This window comes from Oncorhynchus masou, chromosome 27 (assembly GCF_036934945.1).
Source record: "Oncorhynchus masou masou isolate Uvic2021 chromosome 27, UVic_Omas_1.1, whole genome shotgun sequence".
NCBI lineage: Eukaryota > Metazoa > Chordata > Actinopteri > Salmoniformes > Salmonidae > Oncorhynchus > Oncorhynchus masou.
Genome location: NC_088238.1, coordinates 46,934,650 through 46,959,236, shown reverse-complemented (window position 1 = coordinate 46,959,236; position 24,587 = coordinate 46,934,650). Strand labels below are relative to the sequence as shown.

General features: G+C 39.3%; 1 protein-coding gene across 1 annotated transcript in view; it reads left to right on the top strand.

The window, feature by feature from the left end:
* LOC135515515 (phospholipid-transporting ATPase ABCA1-like) overlaps positions 1–24,587 on the top strand; it is a 257,293-nt gene that overhangs the window by 8,772 nt on the left and 223,934 nt on the right. Inside the window, exons 6-10 of the mRNA XM_064939137.1 lie at positions 6,004–6,084; positions 6,338–6,545; positions 15,423–15,562; positions 17,291–17,407; positions 24,080–24,277. Coding sequence (XP_064795209.1) covers positions 6,004–6,084; positions 6,338–6,545; positions 15,423–15,562; positions 17,291–17,407; positions 24,080–24,277 — 744 coding nt within the window. The remainder of the gene's footprint in view (positions 1–6,003; positions 6,085–6,337; positions 6,546–15,422; positions 15,563–17,290; positions 17,408–24,079; positions 24,278–24,587) is intronic.

Genomic DNA, 24,587 nt, shown 5'->3' with positions numbered 1-24,587 from the left:
TGGAAGTTAAGTAACTAAACTCATGGAACCACACAATACCTAGTTTTCGGCAAACAAAATGCTTTTGCTCATGGGCGTTGGGAGTTGTATCCCTTTTAGTCAAATGAGGTCAATTCTGGGCAAAATGCAGTGTATTCAGAAAGCCCTTGACTTTTTCCACATGTTGTTGTTATAGCCTTATTAAAAAATGTGTTATATAGTTTTTTTGCCTCATCAATCTACACACAAAAACCCATAATGACAAAGCAAAAACATGTTTTTAGACATTTTTGCCAATGTATTACAAATATAAAACTGAAATTTATGTAAGTATTCAGACCCTTTATTCAGTACTTTGTTGAAGCATCTTTTGCAGCGATTACAGCCTTGAGTCTTCTTGGGAATGACGCTACAAGCTTGGTACACATGTATTTGGGGAGTTTCTCCAATTATTCTCTGCAGATCCTCTAAAGCTCTGTCAGGTTGGATGGGGAGCATCGCTACACAGCTATTTTCAGATCTCTCCAGAGATGTTCGATCGGGTTCAAGTCCGGGCTCTGGCTGGGCCACTCAAGAACATTCAGAGACTTGTCCCGAAGCCACTCATGCGTTATCTTGGCTGTGTGCTTAGGGTCGTTGGCCTGTTGGAAGGGGAACCTTCGCCCCAGTCTGAGTTCCTGAGCGCTCTGGAGAGGTTTTTATGAAGGATATCTTTGTACTTTGTTCCGTACATCATCCCTCAATCCTGACTAGTCTCCCAGTCCCTTCCGCTGAAAAACATCCCCACAGCATGATGCTGCCATGTATCCATGCTTCACCATAGGGATGGTGCCAGGTTTCGTCCGGACGTGACTCTTGGCAATCAGGCCAAAGAGTTCAATCTTGGTTTCATCAGACCAAAGAATCTTGTTTTTCATGGTCTGAGAGTCCTTTAGGTGGCTTTTAGAAAACTCTAAGCGGTCTGTCATGTGCCATTTACTGATGAGTGGCTTCCATCTGACCACTCTTGCATAAAGGCCTGATTGGTGGAGTGCTGCAGAGTGCTGGTTGTCCTTCTGGAAGGTCCTCCCATCTCCACAGAGGATCTCTGGAGCTCTGTCAGAGTGACCGTTGGGTTCTTGGTCACCTCCCTGACCAAAGCCCTTCTCCCCCAATTGCACAGTTTGGCTGGGAGGCCAGCTCTAGGAAGAGTCTTGGTGGTGCCAAACTTCTTTCATTTAAGAATGATGGAGGCCAATGTGTTCTTGGGGATCTTCAATGCTGCAGACATTTTTTGGTACCTTTTCCCAGATCTGTGCCTCAACACAATCCTGTCTCGGAGCTCTACAGACAATTCCTTCAAACTCATGGCTTGTTTTTTTCTCTGACATGCACTGTCAACTGTGGGACCTTATATAGACAGGTGTGTGCCTTTCCAAAACATGTCCAATTAATTTACCACAGGTGGACTCCATTCAAGTTTTAGAAACATCTCAAGGATGATCAATGGAAACAATATGCACCTGAGCTCAATTTCATGTCTCATAGCAAAGGGTCTGAATACTTATGTAACTAATATATCTCAGTTTACTTTAATTAATTTGTAAAAATGTCTAGAAACCTGTTTTTGTTTTGTCATTATGGGGTACTGTGTTTAGATTGACAATTGTGTCTTTCATGTAATCCATTTTAGAATAAGGCTGTAACAAAATGTTGAAAAGGGACAGGGTCCGGGAAACTTTCCGAATGCACTGTATCTGTCCATTTAGGGGAACCTTTTTGGCTCTAGAGCATCAAAGCCCAAATGTTTGCATTACCTCTTTAATTGAAGTTTGTTCTCTATGCTTCTCCTATCAATGTCTCCAGTGGCCATAGTAAAGTAAAAGCAATTCAATTTGTTTGAATAAAAATTGATATTTTCTTGATTTCATTTAAACATTATTTCCAGTAGAGGCTACAAAAGAGAGCACACGTTTATCTTTGAGAGAAAGTGTATGGGACAGCAAAAGCCATAAATAAATGATAAGGCAAGAAGTACACAGGCGGAAAAAAAGCCATTTGAGCAACTTAAGCCCGGAGGCATTTTCAGTCATAGACAAGAAAGCCAGACAAGCTCCGAGCAAAATGGAGCTGGAAAAACATTCTTTCACACTCAGAGAGATGGGAGTTGCGGAAAAGTGTTGATAACAAAAATATAAAGAAAGGGACTTAAAGAAAGAAAGAAAAAAGAGACAGGGTTTATCGAGACAGAGTTGAGTGGTAGTGGGTGATTTGGACATTTGTTGCAGCTTAGCACAGTGCACCATAGATAGTGAGGTCATAGGAGGTGTTGGACAGTAAGTAACTGGTGCTCTCTACTTCTGTCATACAATGGTCAAGGTGCACAGTAGGTTAGAGATGTATGAAAATAAGATGTTTTGACATTAAATTAATTTAATTCAAAAAACATTATTGATCCCCATAGGGCAAATAGGATTTGTCACCGGTGTAGAATACATAGTGATTAAAACGCATACAACAGATTTTTACAGGGTCAGCCATAGCAGTACAGTGCCCCTAGAGCAAATTAAGTTTAAGTGCTTTGCTCAAGGGCACATTGACAGATTTTCACGTAGACGGCTTGGGTATTCGAACAAGCAAACATTCGGTTAATGGCCCAAAGCGCTAACTGCAAGGCTACCTGTTGCCTGAGAACTGATGGCTGTTGGAACAAGTACAATACATTACGTCAATGGCATCAACAGAATAAATATAATTTAACATCTTACAAACTAGTAGTGTTGTTATGATAACAGATGTTTTACCTCAAAACCAATTCCAGGTTTAGTATCACGATACCAAAACGATACTCAATAATACCAAAATGATATTTGACAACAAAACGATACCACAACAAAATAAAAAAAATGTATTAGGTAAAGACACAGAATAACCACTGGGCCTATTTATTTATTTTTTACATTTAACAATATGTTGATAACTGGTAGAACAAATAAAAATAAATAAAATATCTTTCATTCTATAATAAATTTCTTGCAAAAATAAAACACCATATTAAATAACAGAAGAATACCTTACATTTTCCAGATGCGAAACCATATCGGATACTTTTTTTTTTACAATTACATCTAAGGCGTTTTACAATGTAATTTAATACATATCAGGGTTAATTTGCTCATCTATGATTCATAAAAGTAGCTTTTTTGTCTTAAATTGAGGTTAGGATTAGGTATAAGGTTAGCGGTGTGGTTAAGGTTAGGTTTAAAATCACAATTTAAGAAAATAAATTATAGAAATAGGCGGGGTTTATGACTTTGTGGCTGTGGTAACCAGTGACAACCCTGCTGGCTGGCTAGTGGCTACTGCTAGCAAGCCTAGACAAATAGTCTAAATACTGTATATAGCTGTCAAGTTATCAGTGCATTTCAAATTACTTTGGGTTGTGTAATCATATTATAAAGCTAACATGAATGTCATGCTGAATATATGTTGATGTCTTTGTCACTCAAAAATAATAAAAATGTAGTCTAATAATAACGTTACAATGCAAATCTATCGTGTAAAATGTGTCATTTATGTCATTTTGGAACTAAATCTCCCTTGCGCTGCACTGCTTTGGTCACATTTTGCTTAATAGTTTATGTGGGCTGGTCCTCATCTCCTCTGTAATCAAAGTATTCCCATAGTTCACTTCTGCAGACAGTTTTGTCAAAAAGCTGCGGGCGTAGAGGTATGATGTTTTCATTAGAAGAAGCCATGCTGCCGGCTATGCATATTCATGGCATGAGGCTAGTATCATAGCATCTCTCTCCATTTAATACCAGCAGTTGACGTTAACAACTTTTACCAAATTTTCAAAAATGGATTACAATAACGAAATGTATCCACCAATCCAAAGAAAGGATAGGCGGAAGCTAGAAAGTCTGCCATGCCGCTTTGTGGACAACGGCTCCTATTGTTCAGGCGGAGAGACATGTATCTTGTCAGTATATCCATAAACTTTGTTACTACTGCTCACTGAGAAGATTCAGACAAAATACTAGACAGACTCAATGTTCTCAATCCATATATGACGTGAGACACACGGAAGTACCGAAAGTAAAAACAAATCTAGTACCGAACTATGTTCTTTTATCGAAAAAGTACAGATGTTTCGGTGTACTGTGTAAACACTACAACCTACGTAGCACTTATCATAGGATAAATATATAATAATAACCAGTGTTATTACGTTTTATATGATTTGAAAGTACATGGAATTACACAGGAACGATAGTTTTTGTCCCTGACTCATTTTGTGACAATAATATAACTATATATACTGTGTGTATATATATATATATATATATATATATATATATATATATATATATATATATATATATATATATATATATATATAAAATAATGCCAAGAGTGTGCAAATCTGTTATCAACGCAAAGGTTGGCTACTTTGAAGAATCTCAAATATAAAATATATTTTGATTTGTTTAACACCTTTTTTGGTTACTACATGATTCCATATGTGTTATTTCGTAGTTGTGATGTCTTCATTATTATTCTACAATGTAGAAAATAGCAACAACTAAGAACCCTGGAATGAGTAGTTGTTTCCAAACTTTTGACTGGTACTGTATATATTTTCAGTAACATAATGTGCTGCTTGGGTGTTATGAACTCTGAAACAACACAAACATGAGGGGTCATTTTTGGGCATTCCTTAATTAAGAAGTTACAGTACCCATTAAATCTAGCAAGGTCACTGTCTTACTAACCTTTGTAGTTTCTTTAGTCCACAAGGAAATTAGTGTTCTATTTTTGTAACCCCATTCCATGCTCTTGCCTCCTTTGGAAACACAGCTGAGAAATGACACATAATGCGTGAAATAAAGACTGTAACATCATACAGTTTATCAAATGGCTCTGAGATATTGCCTTGTGCCATGGGTCTACTTTTAAAGCCTTTAATACGATACAGCCCAAGACCTCTCTCTCTGCCCATTGACTACTTCGCTGTGATGTCAAGCTGTTTCACCCAAAATGTCCTGAGTGAGATGCCCATGCTTTTCCAATCAGCGTGTCTTAGCTTCCTTGTGTGTTGCTGCCGAGGTTAAAATTGAACCAAAATGAATGTACTCAGAATAAGGGCTGCTTCAATTGCCGGGATAAACGAGGATTCGAGTGACACTTCCTTGAATTCGTAAACACTCTGTGGCTTATACTTTTCATAAACTCAACAGGGGGATTAAGATTCTCTCTCTCTCGATTTGAGACATTTTTTTCTCAGTGAAGTTCACCAGGGACTCATGTCAACATACTCCGGACACATGGAAATGATAGTGTTTAAGGACATGTACAGTGGCTGGGCTCCCTTGGGCCATTGTGCTCTAGCCATCAGATACATGGTATGGATGTGAATCATATTCCTACCATTTCAGTAAAAACACATCCACTTAAAACGATCACTGCACTGTTGGGGAAGATATTGTTCTTGGCCATGTTTGAACTAAGTTAACACATTTTGATGGAGAGCACTATTGGAAAAATGCCTTGTCTAATTTTTTTTCCCTCCAATGTAACAGTTACTATACTTAATATGGTGTTGTTTGTCCTCAAGCAACCATTGTTTTAAACTGAGAGGACATGCACCTGAACAAGGAAATACAGAAATACTCTCTGTCGGCCACTTTTATTGCTAACACCTGAGGTGTTTGATGTAACATTTGAGGTGTTAGCTAAAAGGGGAAGTTCAGTATTTTACAACTTTATGTTAAATGGTTCCTCACTCTGAAAGTAGTCTATTGGCTACAATGGACTACACCATGATTTTAAACACCCACTACATCAGCTAACTTGTAAGCTAAAAGCGATGGGAGTTATGGGCAACAGTTGAATTCAGATTGAGGAACCATGCATCTTACATTAAGTTGTGAAATACTGAACTTCCCCTTTAATACCCTTAAGCCTGTTACAAACAAATACGCATTATGTATTGGATATTACTCAACAACATTTGCTAAATCAACTTCTTATTCCCTCATTTAGTTACCTTTGGATGTGAATCCGGCAGAGACATTTGGATTAGTGGGGAGAACTACAGAAGATGCATTACATGTGATTGATGAGGTTGGTGTGGTAGTTATTTACCATCTGAAAGGATAGTCAGCCTACATGGAAATCTAGTAACATTCAGTATGTGTCACCCACCCAGTAACCCCTATAATTCTCACTGTAGGGAAATATCAAGACAAGTCTATTGAGCAAATGCATGATAATGGATAGAGTCATATCAATTTGTTGTCTTCAAGTCAATAAATGAAGTACTACACTGCCATTTTCTGATAATTTGTTGTTGTAATAACACCCTTCACCAATACAGGTGAACAAGTTGCAGAACTCAATGCTGTTCAAGTCCGCCAACACACTGGATTTCAGAGCGGATGCGTTAGGTAGTCTGAACATGCTACTATGTGGCAAAGCTCCAGACTCCAACTCCAGAAATACCACCATGAATTTCTCTGCTTCTGGACTGATGAGGAATTACACAGAAAACAGTGTATTATCTGATTCCAGGAACCGCAGTTCCAGTAAGTATTGTTAATAGTTCACAATACCTTCTTGACCTATGAAAATATCTTAGAAAACAAGTACTTTCAAACTGTCATAACAGTTTTGGTGTTGTTCTCTACCAGATGATACACTATGAAGCAGACACAAAATGTTATACATTTGTGACACTAAATGGTTCTTATATTTTTATTTGATACAGTGTATTGTATTGTCATACAGTCACCTCCCAGTAAGCCAAAAATGGTTCTGTGAAAGTTCCCAGAACATTTCATTTAATTTTGGTAAAGGAGTAAGAAACATTCCCTCCAAAAGTTATAATAAACACAACATCTGTCCAGTTGTGCAGACAATTATACAATGTTTATATTAGGGTGCAAAAAAACATTCCTCTGATGTTAAACAGAACATCTTTCTTTGTGGTGACAATACAAAAAATAGGTTCCCAAAACACAAAATAGTTGATGACCTTCATACAATGTTTGTATCAGAGGTCACAAAACTTTCTCTCAATGTTCCTTAACAATGTTAGTCCTTAAAACAGTAAATTATATTTTACTGTAAAGGAATTTTGTTGTTCAACAGTCCATGTGGAAACGCATATGGCAATTGTGATATTTATAGACGTTTTTGAACATTTTAAAATAATGATATATTGTTGATCCATTGATTCTTAAACAATATCAAGCCTTGAAATAGCGTATTATTATTGTGAAAAGGGTTCTTCGATCAGTTGTTCTGTCAAACAGCTAGCCATGTTGTGTAATGTACAGTACGTATACACAGCACAGACATGGCACTGAACCATGTTCAGAAATTACATTCATGAATGCTTCAAAGGTCACATTTGTCAAGTGGAATGTATATAATTCCTGTGAACACTGATGATTTATTGAAAAAAAATAGGCTGCAATAGGCTTCCTCCAATGACAACAAATCCATTTAGTTGTTACGGTTTTCTTCCTCCTCTTCCTCTGAAGAGTCAAAACAGGGATCGGACCAAAACGCAGCGTGGTTATTCATAAAAATCTTTAATGAAAGATGAAAATACGAACAGTATACAAAAACAATAAACGTGAAAAACCGAAACAGCCCTATCTGGTGCAACAAACACAGCGACAGGAACAAGAAACAATCACCCACAAAATACTCAAAGAATATGGCTGCCTAAATATGGTTCCCAATCAGAGACAACGATAAACACCTGCCTCTGATTGAGAACCACTCTAGGCAACCATAGACTTACCTAGACTACTCTACTAAACACAACCCCATCAATCTACAAAAACCCCTAGACAAGACAAACACATAATTCACCCATGTCACACCCTGGCCTGACCAAAATAATAAAGAAAACACAAAATACTAAGGCCAGGGCGTGACATTAGTACAACAGTTATCTGCTAGGCATACACGTGTGGTTGCTAATCCCAACAACATGAAATAAATATGTAGCCCGTTTCTTGGGTTTCTGTTTTCCCTGTTCTGTTTATTGATTTATTCAGAGAGTTAAAGTGTTAGAGAGTTAAAGTGTTTTTAAGGTCAGAAGATGCCAAACTAAAAACCCAGAGAGTCAGAGGTCATTCAATTCATCAATAATAAAAAAGCAGTTTCTGTCTAAAGAGAAAAGACGAACAAGGGAAATACATAAACTAACAGTACAGGTAAAAACGATACTACTGTCACGTATACAGAGCTTGAGGTCACCAGACTGATCCTTATTACACACACCTGTCAACATTGTTACGCGCACCAGCGCCTCATCAGATTCACCTGGACTCCATCACCTGCCTCAGCTGGCTCGACGGGTTCCCGCGCCTCAGAAGAGGCGACTGGCCCGCTCCAGGTCCCTGGGATCGTCCCTCTGGTCGGTGTCCTGCGGCCGGAGACACGCATCAGTAAGGGGATACTTTCACGTATACTCCCTCTCTGTGAGCTATTACGCACACCTGTCACAATCGTTACTTGCACCAGCGCCTCATCAGACTGTCCTTGACTCCATCACCTGCCAGATTACCTTCCCTATATCCACTGCTCAAAAAATAAAGGGAACACTAAAATAACACATCCTCGATCTGAATGAATGAAATATTCTTATTAAACACTTTTTTCTTGACATAGTTGAATGTGCTGACAACAAAATCACACAAGAATTATCAATGGAAATCAAATTTATCAACCCATGGAGGTCTGGATTTGGAGTCACACTCAAAATTAAAGTGGAAAACCACACTCCAGGCTGATCCAACTTTGATGTAATGTCCTTAAAACAAGTCAAAATGAGGCTCAGTAGTGTGTGTGGCCTCCACGTGCCTGAGTGACCTCCCTACAACGCCTGGGCAAACTCATGATGAGGTGGCGGAAGGCCTCCTGAGGGATCTCCTCCCAGACCTGGACTAAAGCATCCGCCAACTCCTGGACAGTCTGTGGTGCAACGTGGCGTTGGTGGATGGAGCGAGACACGATGTCCCGGATGTGCTCAATTGGATCCAGGTCTGGGGAACGGGCGGGCCAGTACATAGCATCAATGCCTTCCTCTCCAGCCACATGAGGCCTAGCATTGTCTTGCATTAGGAGGAACCCAGGGCTAACCGCACCAGCATATGGTCTCACAAGGGGTCTGAGGATCTCATCTTGGTACCTCATGGCAGTCAGGCTACCTCAGGCGAGCACATGGAGGGCTGTGTGGCGCCCCAAAGAAATGCCACCCCACACCATGACTGACCCACCACCAAACCGGTCATGCTGGAGGATGTTGCAGGCAGCAGAACGTTATCCACGGTGTCTCCAGACTCTGTCACGTCTGTCACATGTGCCCAGTGTGAACCTGCTTTCATCTGTAAAGAGCACAGGGCGCCAGTGGCGAATTTGCCAATCTTGGTGTTCTCTGGCAAATGCCAAACGTCCTGCACAGTGTTGGGCTGTAAGCACAACTCCCACCTGTGGACGCAGGGCCCTCATACCACCCTCATGGAGTCTGTTTCTGTCCGTTTGAGCAGACACATGCACATTTGTGGCCTGCTGGAGGTCATTTTGCAAGGCTCTGGCAGTGCTCCTCCTGCTCCTCGCATTGATGTCCCATCCTGGATGAGCTGCACTACCTGAGCCACTTGTGTGGGTTGTAAACTCCGTCTCATGCTACCACTAGAGTGAAAGCACCGCCAGCATTCAAAGTGACCAAAACATCAGTCAGGAAGCATAGGAACTGAGAAGTGGTCTGTGGTCACCACCTGCAGAACCACTCCTTTATTGGGTCTTGCTAATTGCCTATAATTTCCACCTGTTGTCTATCCCATTTGCACAACAGCATGTGACATTTATTGTCAATCAGTGTTGCTTCCTAAGTGGACAGTTTGATTTCACAGAAGTGTGATTGACTTGGAGTTACATTGTGTTGTTTAAGTGTTCCCTGTACAGGTTGCAACTACATAGATCCAAAATAAGCTAAAGGAGAACAAAAAGAAGTGATTCACGATTCAAGAACGGTCTAATGTAGTCTATTACAAACTGGATGGAATATGGAGAAAAATTCTTCAACACAAGAACACTACCAAAAATAATTTGAAGAAACTCCTTACTAAAGATGTCATCTATGATTCTCTAAATTATATTTTAAAGAGGAAGCTAAATATTTTAAGCAGATGCTCTCTTTTCTGTCTCATTCTCACCCTCTGAATGACAATTACTGTAAGGAATTCTTTCCAAAAAAAAATGAAAATGAACAAGTGTTCAGAAAGATTAGTGCAAATGCCAAATTACAGAGGAATAACTTTTTGAGGCTATTAAATCCTTTTGGTCTGGAAAAACCCCAGGGCTTGATGGCATACCGGTAGAGCCACAGTATATCAAGCCTTTTTTGATATACTCAAAGCCCCATTGTTAGCTTGTTTTAACTACTCTACTATTATAGAAATGGTAGTCTGCCAGTCTGGCAGGAAGGTCTGATTTCACTATTATTCACAAGATCCAAATGGCAAATATAAAGATCCAGTCTATCTAAAAAACTGGAGACCTCTTATACTTCAATGCTGTAATGCAAAAATACTAGCGAAATGGATAGTACTCAGAATTAAAAAGGTTTTACAAGGTATTGTTCATCCTGATCAGACAGGTTTTTTACATAGACGATACATTGGATAGAATATACGACAACTACTATGAATAATAGAACAACATGAAACATCTAAGAAGCCAGACCTGGTATTTATAGCGGAAAATGAAAAGGCCTTTGATAAAGTAAGGTTCGATTTTATTTCTAAATGCCGTGATTTTTAAAATGTCTCTGATTCTCTTATAAAATGGGTAAAAGTAACGTATCTCAAACCCAAGTGTAAAATAGTAAATAGCGGCTACTCCTCAGAGACTTTTAAAGTGTCAAGAGGAGTTTAACAAGGTTGTCCGCTGTCACCATATCTATTTGTTAAGGCCATCAAAATGCTAGCTATTAAAATCAGATCAAATAACATTAGAGGATTAGAAACCCATAGGCTTAAAAACAAAGGTGTCAATGTATGCCGATGACTCAAGTTTTATATTAAGTCCACAAGATATATCCCTGCAATGTCTCATTGAAGGTGTACATAACTTTGCTGGACTCTCTGGACTAAAACTTAAGTAACATAAGTGTACAATATTATGTATTAGATCTTAAAAAATACAGCTTTTACATTACCCTGCAGTTTACCTATAAAATAGGCTGATGGTGAAGTAGATATACTTGGTATTCATATCACATAAAATATAAATGAGCTCTCCACAATGAATTTCATTAGAACAAAAATAGACAAGATCCTGCAACCTTGGAGAGGTAAATACCTGTCATTTTATGGAACAATTACACTAATTAACTCCTTAGTAATATCTCAGTTTACTCACTTACTTATGGCGCTGCAGACTACTGATTATTCGTTTTTCAAATCATATGAGCAAAAAATATTTAGCTTTTTCTGGGATGCTAAACAAGACAAATAAAGCGCGCCGATCTATATAATGAATATGAACTGGGTGGGTTTCGGTTATAAAATATAAATGCTCTAAAACTCTCTCTAAAAGCTTCACTTATCCAAATGGTTCTCAAATAGATTACTAAGAAAAACTCATCCATTGTTTAAAAATGGCCATTTTGCCTTTGTGCAAATTGCCATGTCTCTTTTTCGATTAATAAAAAATAAAACTTTTTTCAAAGTATCTCTCTTTTATAAACAAGCATTGCAGAGCTAGCTAAATTTTCAATTTCACCCCCCTGAAAAGAGAATAAATAGTACAACAAATATTATGGCTGAACTCAAATGTGCTGGTTGATAAAATAACTGTATTTATGGAAAAGCTGTTTGAAAAGGGTGTTTTGTTTGTAAATGATGTTGTAAATTGCAATGGTAGAGTTATGTCTTTCACGGAGTTATCAAAATTGTATGGGAAAGTCTGCTCAATCCAAGATTACAACCAATTGATTACAGCATTACCCCAAAAATGGAGGAGGCCGGTGGTCAGCGGGAGGAGGTAGGGAAGATGTCAGTCTTCCCAATATAAATGATCAAAACTGGCGGAGGAATAAAAATAGCATAAATAGGATAATAAATAAGTTTAGCAGTTTCAATTGAGGACGAGGATGTTGACAGCTGTGCCGTACAGAATACAAACAAGTTGGGAAGTGATTTTTGATGTAATGATTCCATGCTACAGGGAGTATGAGTTGTATGAGGAGTATTGGGGGTGCGGAATGGAATTATTAAAATATATATATATATATATATATATATTTGGGGGTGGGAGGGTGGTTTTCGGATGTTTGAGGAGCAACTCTTGGAGAACTGTTGGGAGGGGGATCTTGGAAGGCTGGTGGCCTGGTGGTTGTGAGCTTGGGCCGGTGGCTGATGGGTCGCTGGTTCGGGACCCCGTTTTTGACCTTGTGGGAGATCTGTCGATTTGCCATTGTGCAGGACGTTGACCTTAGTTGCTTCTGTGGGTCACTCTGGGTGGGAGTCTGTTAGATGACTAATGTCATGTAGATGTTGAGCGGCTTCACTGCAAGTAGATCCTATGTTTTCAATATTCAACAGAACCCCCCCCCCCCAAAAAAAACGGAGTCTAGAACCTTATCAGGGGTCTGACCCATCAAATCAAGCTATTTATTTACATTGCTGAGTTCCTCATTCCACAAATGTTTGTCCCTCTGCTTACCACAGATCGCAATTTCTCAAGTGTGATGTCTTTGGAGTTATACTAATTAGGGCCTGCACAATCCAATTCCATTAATTGCCTATTCGTTTGAGGATCCACAGAAAAAAATGAACGATTTTAATAAGCTTGACTCTTCCCAGGAATAAAGTTACACTCTAAAGTGGATTTGTGTGCTGGTGCCACTACAAATTAGTAAAACAATGCAGCAGCCATTTGAAATGAGCGCAAACACCTCTGCCGGCATGCTAATAGCTTTTCTTGCCTCTTTTTATTGTTATGTAAAGTAAATGGGTATGGAATAAACATTTGCAAGGCTCCAAGTGCACTCTGAGGAATATTAAAATAGAAACAATAAAGGCTAGAAAAGACATTTGGTAAATACTCAATTTTGTTATCCCTCCCAAATTAATTCATGATGGCATTCGGCACCATCCAATAGCATCATTAAGGAAAATAACAGTGTAATACATTTCTTTCCTTGGCAGTAAACAGTATTTTTGTTTAAAAGATTCTCCCACAATGAGATTAGCCCTTTCGATCGATCGTTTACAACCACCAATGTGCTGGAGAATCACATATCTCTTCATTTGTAGAATAAAATGTGTGTAGGCCATTGACATGTTTGATTTTGAAAGCCTATATAATACAGAATGACACATTAATTTAGCTGTTGTATTTTTATTGGTGTAGTTTTGTACACGGAGGCTCTTTCTGTGAACTGGCATGATTGTAAAATATTGATTAGATTGATATTGTAGTTGCAGTACAGTGTCAGTGGAGCATTGTGTTTGTGTGTGTGTGTGTGTGTGTGTGTGTGTGTGTGTGTGTGTGTGTGTGTGTGTGTGTGTGTGTGTGTGCATGTGTGTTATGTGTGAGTGACAAAAGGAATTGTCTGTCTTTCTCCGTAAGAGAAATTCCTGCTTGAATGGCACATATTCCAGAGAGTTCTATTTCAATGTTGGACGCAAGAGATGTTTGTTGCGGGCAAGAGAAGCGGTGAAGTGTGAGTGAGTGATGTGTGTGTTAGCCCAGTTAGGTAGGTGTGTGACTGACTGTGTGTGTGTGTGAGTTGTCTTGTTTCTGCGCTGCGCCGAGTTGATCCACTCTCCAGGGTACAACTCAAATTGATTAAATTTGCTAGGTAAGATGAGGGGCTGCCTAAACGCTCTAAGCAATTACTTGGCTGCAGCTCCCTGTGTAAAATATGGATTCAGTTCCTCACCGTTGTGTGATAAATCGGAACCTTTGGTCAGAATACGAAGGTGAGTCACATTTTTGGGGGAGACAAATATTCTTACGGATAAGAATGGGCAGAAGCGATTCATCCTAATGTCAATATTTATTGGACGGAAAGCTACAAGCCATGTGTCCCTGTGTACTTCCTGTCTAAGCAATGTGATTTTAGGAAATGACATCTGTGTGGTCGGGGGAAACAGCTGGCTGCAGTGAGGGCGGCCATTAGCTCTTGACAGAGTCTCCCCGGAGCACCTGAGTAGGGATTGCCGCAAGGCAAAAGGCAAACGTTTATCGCACATCCTGCACTGCAAATGGCCACTAAAATCTTTGACGGCGTGATAGGTAGCCAGCTGTGATGAGAGCACTGTGGTAGAGAAAGTGGAACAGTCTTTTGGGTCGAGCTGACGAGCCAAGTGTAGACATACGCACCTGAGCCCAGACAGACGGATGGACAGAAACACAGAGCAGGACAGACCGTTAGACAAAGACGCAGTTACACATAGGACAGATGGACGGACAGACCACCATCAGAGAAGGACAGCCAGGCTGGCAGACAGACAGGCAGATACATAGAGATGCTGAGCAAGACAGACAGACACATCCGCACACCCCTAGAGAAACACACACAAATGAAGGTTGCAGCACCTGTCACTGTGCTGTTCCCTTAGATCTATGTCTCTGCATAACCTACAAAGCACTCCAACCGACCTAGCAGTATTCACATTGGCAGATTGGATAAATTAATAATGATCCCACTGCAGCTGAGCATATTGACTTGTTTTCTCCCTCCGTGTTGAGCACTCCCCACCTCCTATGTATTCAGCTAGACTACCGTGCAAATGTCTTGCTCCATTCCTCTCTCCCCAGACATTGTGTTATTAGGTACACATTAATGGAGTCGTTTGGGGTCTTTGAAGTGTGGTAATTACATTAAATCCTCTGCATAGTGAAAAGTTCAAACTTGACCGATTGTGTCATATTGCCTGCTACTTCTATTATTAAGATGACTGTTTATTATCTCAGCAGTGACGTACTGGTTCGCTGTGATTGCCAGCAGATTTCTGGCGATCTTTGTAATTGTACTCTGTGGTTCATCCATTATATTCAGCATTCAGATTGTCCTTTCTCTAAACTAGGTCCCAAATGGCACCCTATTCCCTATATAGTGCAATACTTTTCAATAGGGCTTTGGTCAGAAGTAGTCCACTACAGGGAATAGGGTGCCATTTGGGATGGATATTTAATTTTAGGCTTCTAACCCTGAAACACAACAGATGAACAAACTTGCATTTTGATGGTAATTTTGATGGTAACAGATGGATAAAATGTGATGCCAATATAAAATGTTTTTGATGTTTGTTATTATCAAGATATCATTCATTTATCTTGTGTTGTATTGAGTAGTTTTGCCCATGTACTCGTTCAGACAGATTGCATTTTTCCATTTCTAAGTTATTAACAGGTGTATTCTCTCTCACCAGGTGCCTTCTGCAAAATATTGATTGATACTATTGAGGGAACTCCTGGCCTACATGTTGTCTGGAGTATGTTTCGGCCCCTAATCCAAGGGAAGGTCCTCTACACCCCTGACACACCTGCCACTCGACTAATGGTGAAAGAGGTAAGTAAAAGAGAAACTCTTATTGTATGCACATCGGTCCAGGCGCTGGACCAGCAAAAAAAAACATCAAAGTGAAATATGTCTGCTAGAGTCAATTTGAATAGAAGTCAGTGAAGAGAACTGAAAGTAAACTGATGTCTGCAACACTCATATCAGTGTCATGGACGTTTACACTCATTTCAGTGTCATGGACGTTTACATTCATGTCAGTGTCATGGACGTTTACTCTCATTTCAGTGTCATGGACGTGTTAACACATATCAGTGTCATGGACATTTACACTCATTTCAGTGTCATGGACGTTTACTCTCATTTCAGTGTCATAGACGATTACACTCGTATCAGTATCATGGACGTTTACTCTTGTATCAGTGTCATGGACGTTTACACTCATATCAGTGTCATGGACGTTTACACTCGTATCAGTATCATGGACATTTATATTCATATCAGTGTCATGGACGTTTACACTCGTATCAGTGTCATTGACGTTTACACTCGTATCAGTGTCATGGATGTTTACACTCACACTGTATCAGTGTCATGGACGTTTACAATCATGTCGGTGTTATGGATGTTTACACTCATATTAGTGTCATGGACATTTATACTTATTTCAGTGGCATGGAGTTTGCACTCATATCAGTGTGATGGATGTTTACACTCATATCAGTGTGATGGATGTTTACACTCATATCAGTGTCATGGATGTTTACACTCATATCAGTTTCATGGACGTTTACACTCATATCAGTGTCATGGACATTTACACTCAAATCAGTGTCATGGACATATATACTAATTTCTGTGGCATGGACGTTTACACTCATATCAGTGTCATGGACGTTTACACTCATACTGTATCAGTGTCATGGACATTTACACTCATTTCAGTGTCATAGATGTTTACACTCGTATCAATGTCATGGATGTTTACACTCGTATCAGTGTCATGGACGTTTACACTCATATCAGTGTCATGGACGTTTATTCTTTACACTTTATCAGTGTCATTTACTTTCATGTAGTACACTTACTCCCTAATATTTCCTAAAATGTACAAACCTGTTAAGTGACATTACTTGGGTGTCTATGTAAGTAGCTTGTACAATTAAAACTTTTGCCATTGTATCTATTTCCATATTTTCACTCCACAAATCAGTTGGCATTAACATTAGCTGGTAAATAAAAACGTGATGATATACGCTATGAACCCGTCTCCAAAAAAACAGCTAGGAAGAGGAGATGGAGAACACACTCGGGGGAGATGGAAAATGTAATGTATTTTTCATGAAGTTTCTTCCGATATTAACATCATTTTGACAACGGCATAAACAAAACAAACAAATGTCGAGAAGCTGTAGGGAATTGGATGTGGAGAATATCCAGTGAGATAATGACTTCTAGCGGATCCACCAACTTCACAGTGACCGGCTCGGTCTTGGCATAGGGGCCCGTCTTTACACTCGGCACAGGCCGATTGTTTACATCTCTGTGCTCGGGATTAAATAACCCTGTTTACATTAGTCACAATGGGGGGTATATGAATCAGATGAGTCTCCTGGGGGTTTAGGTGAAAGTACGAAGAAGCAGTATGTTCTCAAGGTCGGACTGGCTACAAAATAAATTAGATAGCACAGTCGGAATTCCATCAATTGGAGGACAAACAGATATGGAATTTTCAATTTTTTTAATCACCATACTGTACATCTCTCTATCTTGTTTAAGGCAAATAGCACATTCAATGCATTGGCCATGATAAAAGAGCTGCCGGATGCTTGGGAGGATTTCGGACATCTTGTTTGGGACTACTTTCAAAATGGCCGCCAAGTCAATACACTGCGGGTAAGACTTATGACCTTCAATAGAAACACAGATATTTGATGTACTGTACTGCACCGGACAGCTGGTTTACATGTATCCGATGTTAGACAGGGCTGAGTGACTTGTCATACATGCATCAGTGTCACAGTGTCTTATCTATGGTGACTATGTCTAATGTTAAAGTAACTGTCCAGTGTTTCCAGATTTCTATGAAATATGAACTGCAATTAATTACAATATGAGTTAAATAGTTTTCCTTCCAAAAATTGTAATTAATTATGTTAAAAATCAGTTTTTCTGTGTTGGGGTGGTGTGGACATAGCCCAACAACAGAACGGTGTGGGAGTATACTAGGGTTGAAGGGTGGGAACCACCGAGATTTCCCGGGATTTACAGCCTAAAACCACTTCCTTTTCCCGAGATAAATAACTGCGAGAAAACGGTAAATTATAATAAATTATTTATATAAACAGCATGGCGTGAAATGGAACTGTTAAATTATATGCAATGTCTAAATCTCGCTTCTCGTTGGCCTCTGCATGATGAATCAACACTCAGGGTGTGGACAGACAGTCTATCTCAGTATGGAGAACAGTTCACAACGCATGTAGACCTATCATCTCATTATGGTAACTTTTTTTCTTGTTTCAAGGAGGCCTACATTTGCTGCAGCATAGCCTATGCTACAGTAATATAAAGACTGAATGCTCGTCAAATTTACCCATCTCCATCTGGCTTTCAGGGGTCACCTTGATTTTAATTTTACAGATGATCATTTTTTTTACTGCAGCTGCAGTTTTAAAACAGCTATCAAGCACTCTCCTGCGGTCTTTCTCTCTTTCCATCAACTCTAATCAAATTGCATCCAAAATAGATAATCCTGTTCTAAATTGATATATAGCCCTATATATAGACATCTTAGCCTACCTCTTTCACATAATACATTCAATGCAGTATTAGCCCTATATTTAGCTAATTATTGATGGCTTATGCATAATATGCTTCTAACTTATGGCTTCTGTCTCTTGCGCAATACGCACACACCTGTGCTCTGCTGGCCTCTCAACCTCTTAAGGATCGGACACTTTTTTTCAATTTTCTCCTAAAATGACACCCCCAAATCTAACTGCCTGTAGCTCAGGACCTGAAGCAAGGATATGCATATTCTTGTTACCATTTGAAAGGAAACACTTTGAAGTTTGTGGAAATGTAAAATTAATGTAGGAGAAAATAACACATTAGATCTGGTAAGAGGTAATACAAAGAAAAAAACATGTTTTTTGTATTTTTTGTACCATCATCTTTGAAACGCAAGAGAAATGTCCAAATGTAATATTCCAGGTTAGGCACAATTTAGATTTTGGCCACTAGATGGCAGCAGTGTATGTGCAACGTTTTAGACTGATTCAATGAACCATTGCATTTCTGGTCAAAATGCTGTATCAAGACTGCCCCAATATGCCTAATTGGTTAATTAATAAATTTTAAAGTTCATAACTATGCACTCTCCTCAAACAATAGCATGGTATTCTTTCACTGTAATAGCTACTGTAAATTGTAGAGTGCAGTTAGATTAATAAGAATTTAAGCTTTCTGCCCATGTCCTGGGAAATGTACTTGTTAGTTACAACCTCATGCTAATAACATTAGCCTATGTTAGCTCAACCGTCCCACGGGGGACACATCGATCCTGTGGAGGATGCTCCTTCGATCTTGGAGTCCCATGCAGGAAAAGCTAGACTAGAATAGCTTGCTGGACATTATATTTTTAGCATTTCTTATACCAATATACTATTCAAAGAGGGACACAAGCTCTTTTTTGCTAAATGTTAAATACAGAAGCCAATTGAACTCATGGGTAGTTTGAAAGAAGAGCGAATGCACGATGGCTATAACAGATATTTATTCATACCCATAATCATTCAATCTTCCTGAAGAGAAGTAAAAGCCTTCTGCATCTAATTTTATTCCTATATTATTCAAGGATGTCATTAGAATGATGAAGATAAGGACAACAAAACGTATTTAATTTAACTGGTAAAAGCAAGGAAGGAATGAAGCAACAATAGAGAGAGAAAGAGGAGGTAGGCTAATAACATTAGAGGAAATATTGTGAAAGGTATAGATGCGTCAGCCTGCTAATTATACAAACAGGCACTATTGTTTTCAAATATTTTATCAAACTCTCTAGCCTGTACATGTAACTTTGTAGACCGCATGTGCGGCACCAGAATTGCAGGTTCTCTTCTGCTTTATCATGGTTTGAACGATGTGCGTAATTCCAGTCCATATAATACAGTATAATACAATACAGTAATACAGTTCACACTCAAAAAGATTAGCCTAAAGGAGCTAGTTTAATTTATTTACCCAAGAGAGCACATCGCTAGCTATATATATAAGGGCTTTTATGTTTTTATGCCTTATAATGCTTTTGAATGACACTTACCGGTTTACCGATTTACCCGGGAAAAAGGGATTTATTCTCGGGATGGAACATTTGTAAGAATACTGTGTTTTTCAAGTGTTGTTTCTCCAATTAATGCTTTGGCCACAAATATGAGTACAGGACGAGTCAACAACATTATTTGGGTATTAGTCAACAGAATAGGAACGTTTAATGTAAGTGATAAATTCATCAAGTTGAAAAGAGCTTTAATATCCTTATCAATTCGTTGTAATAATCCTTGTCCACTTTCATTTTGAATGACGTACTGTACACAAGCCTTCCCGTCTGATGTTGAAAATATCCTCCGGCAGCAAGAAAGAAAGAGTATACTGTTTCCACTAGGAATATTTATCAATCTTTGAGAACTGCTTTTCTTACCTGATATCTCTCAACAATAGACTCCTACATTTCCCACCATAAAATGTTTTTAACACTAATTCAGCTGAAAAATATACATTTATTGTAGCATATGGAAATGGTGAAAAAGAGAGTAATTATGGGTAAGTGCTGCGTAACTTTCACCTCGGCAGTCAGGGAAGAGGATTAGCTTCCCTGTTCCCTTGAAGCTGACATTACTCCCATGTCACCTGAAATGAGCTTATGGGCAGCTGGGTGAGAACGTAGCCGAGCACTCCATATAGCCAGGGTATTCATTACCCTAGCCCTAACCTTTACACAAATGGACCCGGCAATTCTCCTTTGTCTTCATTTTCTCCCTCCGAGTGGCGGCCGACTGGACTCCCCTCAGAACGGGTAGCTCTGCTGGTATGTCATCTTCTCCAGAGGTCTCTCAAGGTTTTGGCAACTTTCTACATTGATGGCAATCATGGCACAGCTGAGTTATCAGCCGAGCTGAAGAAAGAGAATCTCTTAAATCCCAAATGAACCCCTTGCCCATAGACACAGAAAGGATCTAGGAGGATTGAATAGGTCTAAGCAATATGGTGAAAATTTCACCTTGTGTCACGCTCTGACCTTAGATATCTGTTTTCTTTATATTTTGGTTAGGTCAGGGTGTGACGAGGGTGGGTATGCTCGTTTTTGTATTGTCTAGGGCTTTTGTATGTCTATGGTGGCCTGATATGGTTCCCTATCAGAGGCAGCTGTTTATCGTTGTCTCTGATTGGGGATCATATTTAGGTAGTCATTTTCCCTCTTGTGTTTGTGGGTTCTTGTCTACAGTAAGTTGTCTTTGTGCACTCATTTGTATAGCTTCACGTGTTATTTTGGTTAGTTTGTTCAGTGTTCATTCTTATAAGGCTGTGCCTTGGTCTGATTCATACGACGAATGTGACACCTTGACTGTCAAAGGGCAAGATGAAGTTACTACCAATTTGCTTACACCCATTCAATCCTTTCAGATCTACGCATGTGCATAGGGGAGAGGGGACAGTTCAGATTAGGATAGGGAACTTCATGTTTACCAGCTTGATCTTAAGTGTTTCCCATAACATTTACTGTAGCTATACTTGCTATTTTCTTGACTAATTCAGGACTTATGCCATTGAGAAAGCAGTAAAATAAAATCAGTAAGATAAATGACAAATTCAAACCTAACAAGGACATTTCCAATACTATTTCAGTAAAAGCACTATTCTCAAACTCTACCATTTAAAACCTCTTGTAACTACCCATCCCGGACCTGGGAGCGTAAACATCAACTGACACTAATTAGCATAACGCAATGGACATAAATATTACTAGAAAATATTCATATTCATGAAATCACAAGTGAAATATATTGAAACAAAGCTTAGCCTTTTGTTAATCACCCTGTCATCTCAGATTTTGAAAATATGCTTTACAGCCAAAGCAAGACAAGCATTTCTGTAAGTTTATTGATAGCCTAGCATAGTATTATGCCTAGCTAGCAGCAGGCAACCTGGTCACGAAAATCAGAAAAGCAATCAACTTAAATCGTTTACCTTTGATGAGCTTCAGATGTTTTCACTCACAAGACTCCTAGTTAGATTGCAAATGTTCCTTTTTTCCCAAAATATTATTTTTGTAGCCGAAATAACTCCGTTAGTTCTTCACGTCTGGCTGAGAATTCGCCGGGAAATTGCGGTCACGACAACGTCAAAAAAGATTCCAAATTAGCTCTCTAATATCGACAGAAACATGGCAAACGTTGTTTATAATCAATCCTCAAGGTGTTTTTCAAATAACTATTCGATAATATATCAACCGGGACAGATGGCTTCTTAGTAGGAAAGAGAGAAACAATGGCCGCATTTGTCCTTTATGCACAAAACACCCTGAGAGTCTTCAGCTGACCACTGACATAATGTTGACGTTCAGGCTCATTTTTTCAAAATAAAAGCCTGAAACTATGCATTGTGACACTAGACACATTAGGGAAGCCATAGAAAAAGGAATCTGGTTGATATCTCATTCACTGCTCAATAGGACGCATAGGAACGCAGAGGTTTCTAAATAAGAGTCACTTCCTGATTGGATTTTTCTCAGGCTTTCGCCTGCAATATCAGTTCTGTTATACTCACAGACAATATCTTTACAGTTTTGGAAACTTTAGAGTGTTTTATATCCTAAGCTGTCAATTATATGCACATTCTAGCATCTTGTCCTGACAAAATAGCCCATTTACTTCAGGAACGTTATTTTTCCATAATTGAAAATTGTGCCTCCTAGATTCAATATTACTAGTTCAAATCTTGCCAACAGGTAAAACTATGGGTTTACAACATCAATTCAACATTACATTACAGTAAAATAGCAACAGATTATTAACAGTTGCCATTTAGTAGACGCCAAACCAGTGACCATCTTGCAAAATGTCAAGCAGAAATTATTATTAGAAAATGCTAAGGAGGGCTGGTTTGAGTTTTCTTTGGCTGTTGGTAGTCTGTTTTCATTCAAAGACCTTCTCATGTTGGATAATGACATTTGACACGTGGACGCCAAGGTTAAATGGCATATATGCAACAATCTGGCCCAAATGCCACTGAACGTTAAGAGTAGTAGAACATATATGCCATGTTTAAACAATTGAATTTTAGTGACCCCCAACAAATATGATTTACTCTAAAATAAAGACACTGCATTGTTTACAATACATCTCTCTGCATGTTACAGATGTATCTCCAAACCCAAATTAAGTATTCCATTCTCACTGACACAGAATGGTTGAACTGATTTTTCGAAAAGGTCAGGAGAAACATGGAGATGACATGATTTGACACTTTGACCCCATGCTAAACGGAATGTCATTCCCGAATTGTTGACTTAGAAATGCCACTGAACACATTACTCAGAATATGTTTGAGGTGTGTGTATGTGTGCGTTTCCAGCATGTTTTGACTTCCAATTATGCACACTACATTATGAGCAGACCATGTTCAATTTATAAAGTTATACAATACAACACTGCAATTATCGTGTTATTACACTGTTGCAATTTCATGGTTGCCAGCATACTGTATGTACCGTACAAAGCACACTGAGTGGAGCAGTCCCAGACAGACGGAAAGTCTGCATCCTATCCCCTTTATAGTGCACAACTTTAATCTGGGCCCATAGAGATCTAACAAAAGAAGTGCCCTATATAAGGAATAGGGTACAATTTGGGACACAACCAAAGTGTTTTAACTAAACTTGTACCAGGGAACGTACAGTACCTGCGTAGGAAGCTTTTATGTAAGGACGCCCCAGTGTTCTACACCATAGGAATAGGCGGCCATTAGCTTTTTTTAAACAGCAAAAATAGGGCTGTAACAGCAAGGTCGTTTGCATCTAGATTAGTACATCTCTTCGTTAACTCTTTGAGTGCCGAGCGAAATCATGGCACGAGGCTCAAGCCTAGCTGACAGTGAAGAGTTAACGCACAGCTGGTTCTTACCACACTGGGGTGAGGGCTGGGGGAAGAGGGGAGGATGGGGAGAAGGGAGACAGTCACATGAATCGCAGTGTGGGTGTGAGTGTGTGTGTGTAAACAAGTGCATCTGCGTATGTGCAGGTGTGTGTGCCTGCATCATGGACCTCCATGGTCATGAAAAAAGTGGTTGTAAATTCCCAAGCCTGCAGTACAACAGTGCCATCTAGCTTAATGTTTCTAATTAATTCTCTCATAGAGAAAAAAGCAAAGTCCTGCAGGTGGGATGTCCTGGGATTGTGCAGGTCCACAATTAGCTTCCACTGCATTAATTTCTCAGTGCATTAATTGTTTTATAATCTGATGAGTGTAAATTACCCACACAAACTCTCTCCTCTTGTTGCCAAACCAGGCCCTGCTGGATAACCCTGTGTTTGTAGCCTTGCTCAACCAACGGCTCAAAGGCACAAGATGGACGGCAGAACTGCTCGCCAACTTCCTGTATAATGGGCCACCCGAGGGTCGCCCCACGGGCATGCCGCCGAATGACTGGCGCAACGCGTTCAACACCACAAGCCAAATCCTGGACCTCCTGAAGAAGTTCATTGGGGTATGTTCATTATTTTGCTTCACATTGTCAAAATACACTGACATTTTGTAATGTGTTTGTCTATGCACCCTAGCTCCATGATATGGGCTACAACTTTCAACACTGTGTACTTTCACAGTATGTCATTTGATTGGGTGAATACGAAGCAAGGTTGCCAATTGTTTCAGTATATACAAAAGTCCATATCAATTGACCTTGACAACATTCAGAAAAATGCCTTACAACAGCCAACTGCTGTGGTAATAAAAAAGAAAGATCGTTATAAGCATCCAAGGACACACATTTCTGCTACCGTAACAGCAGAAAACAA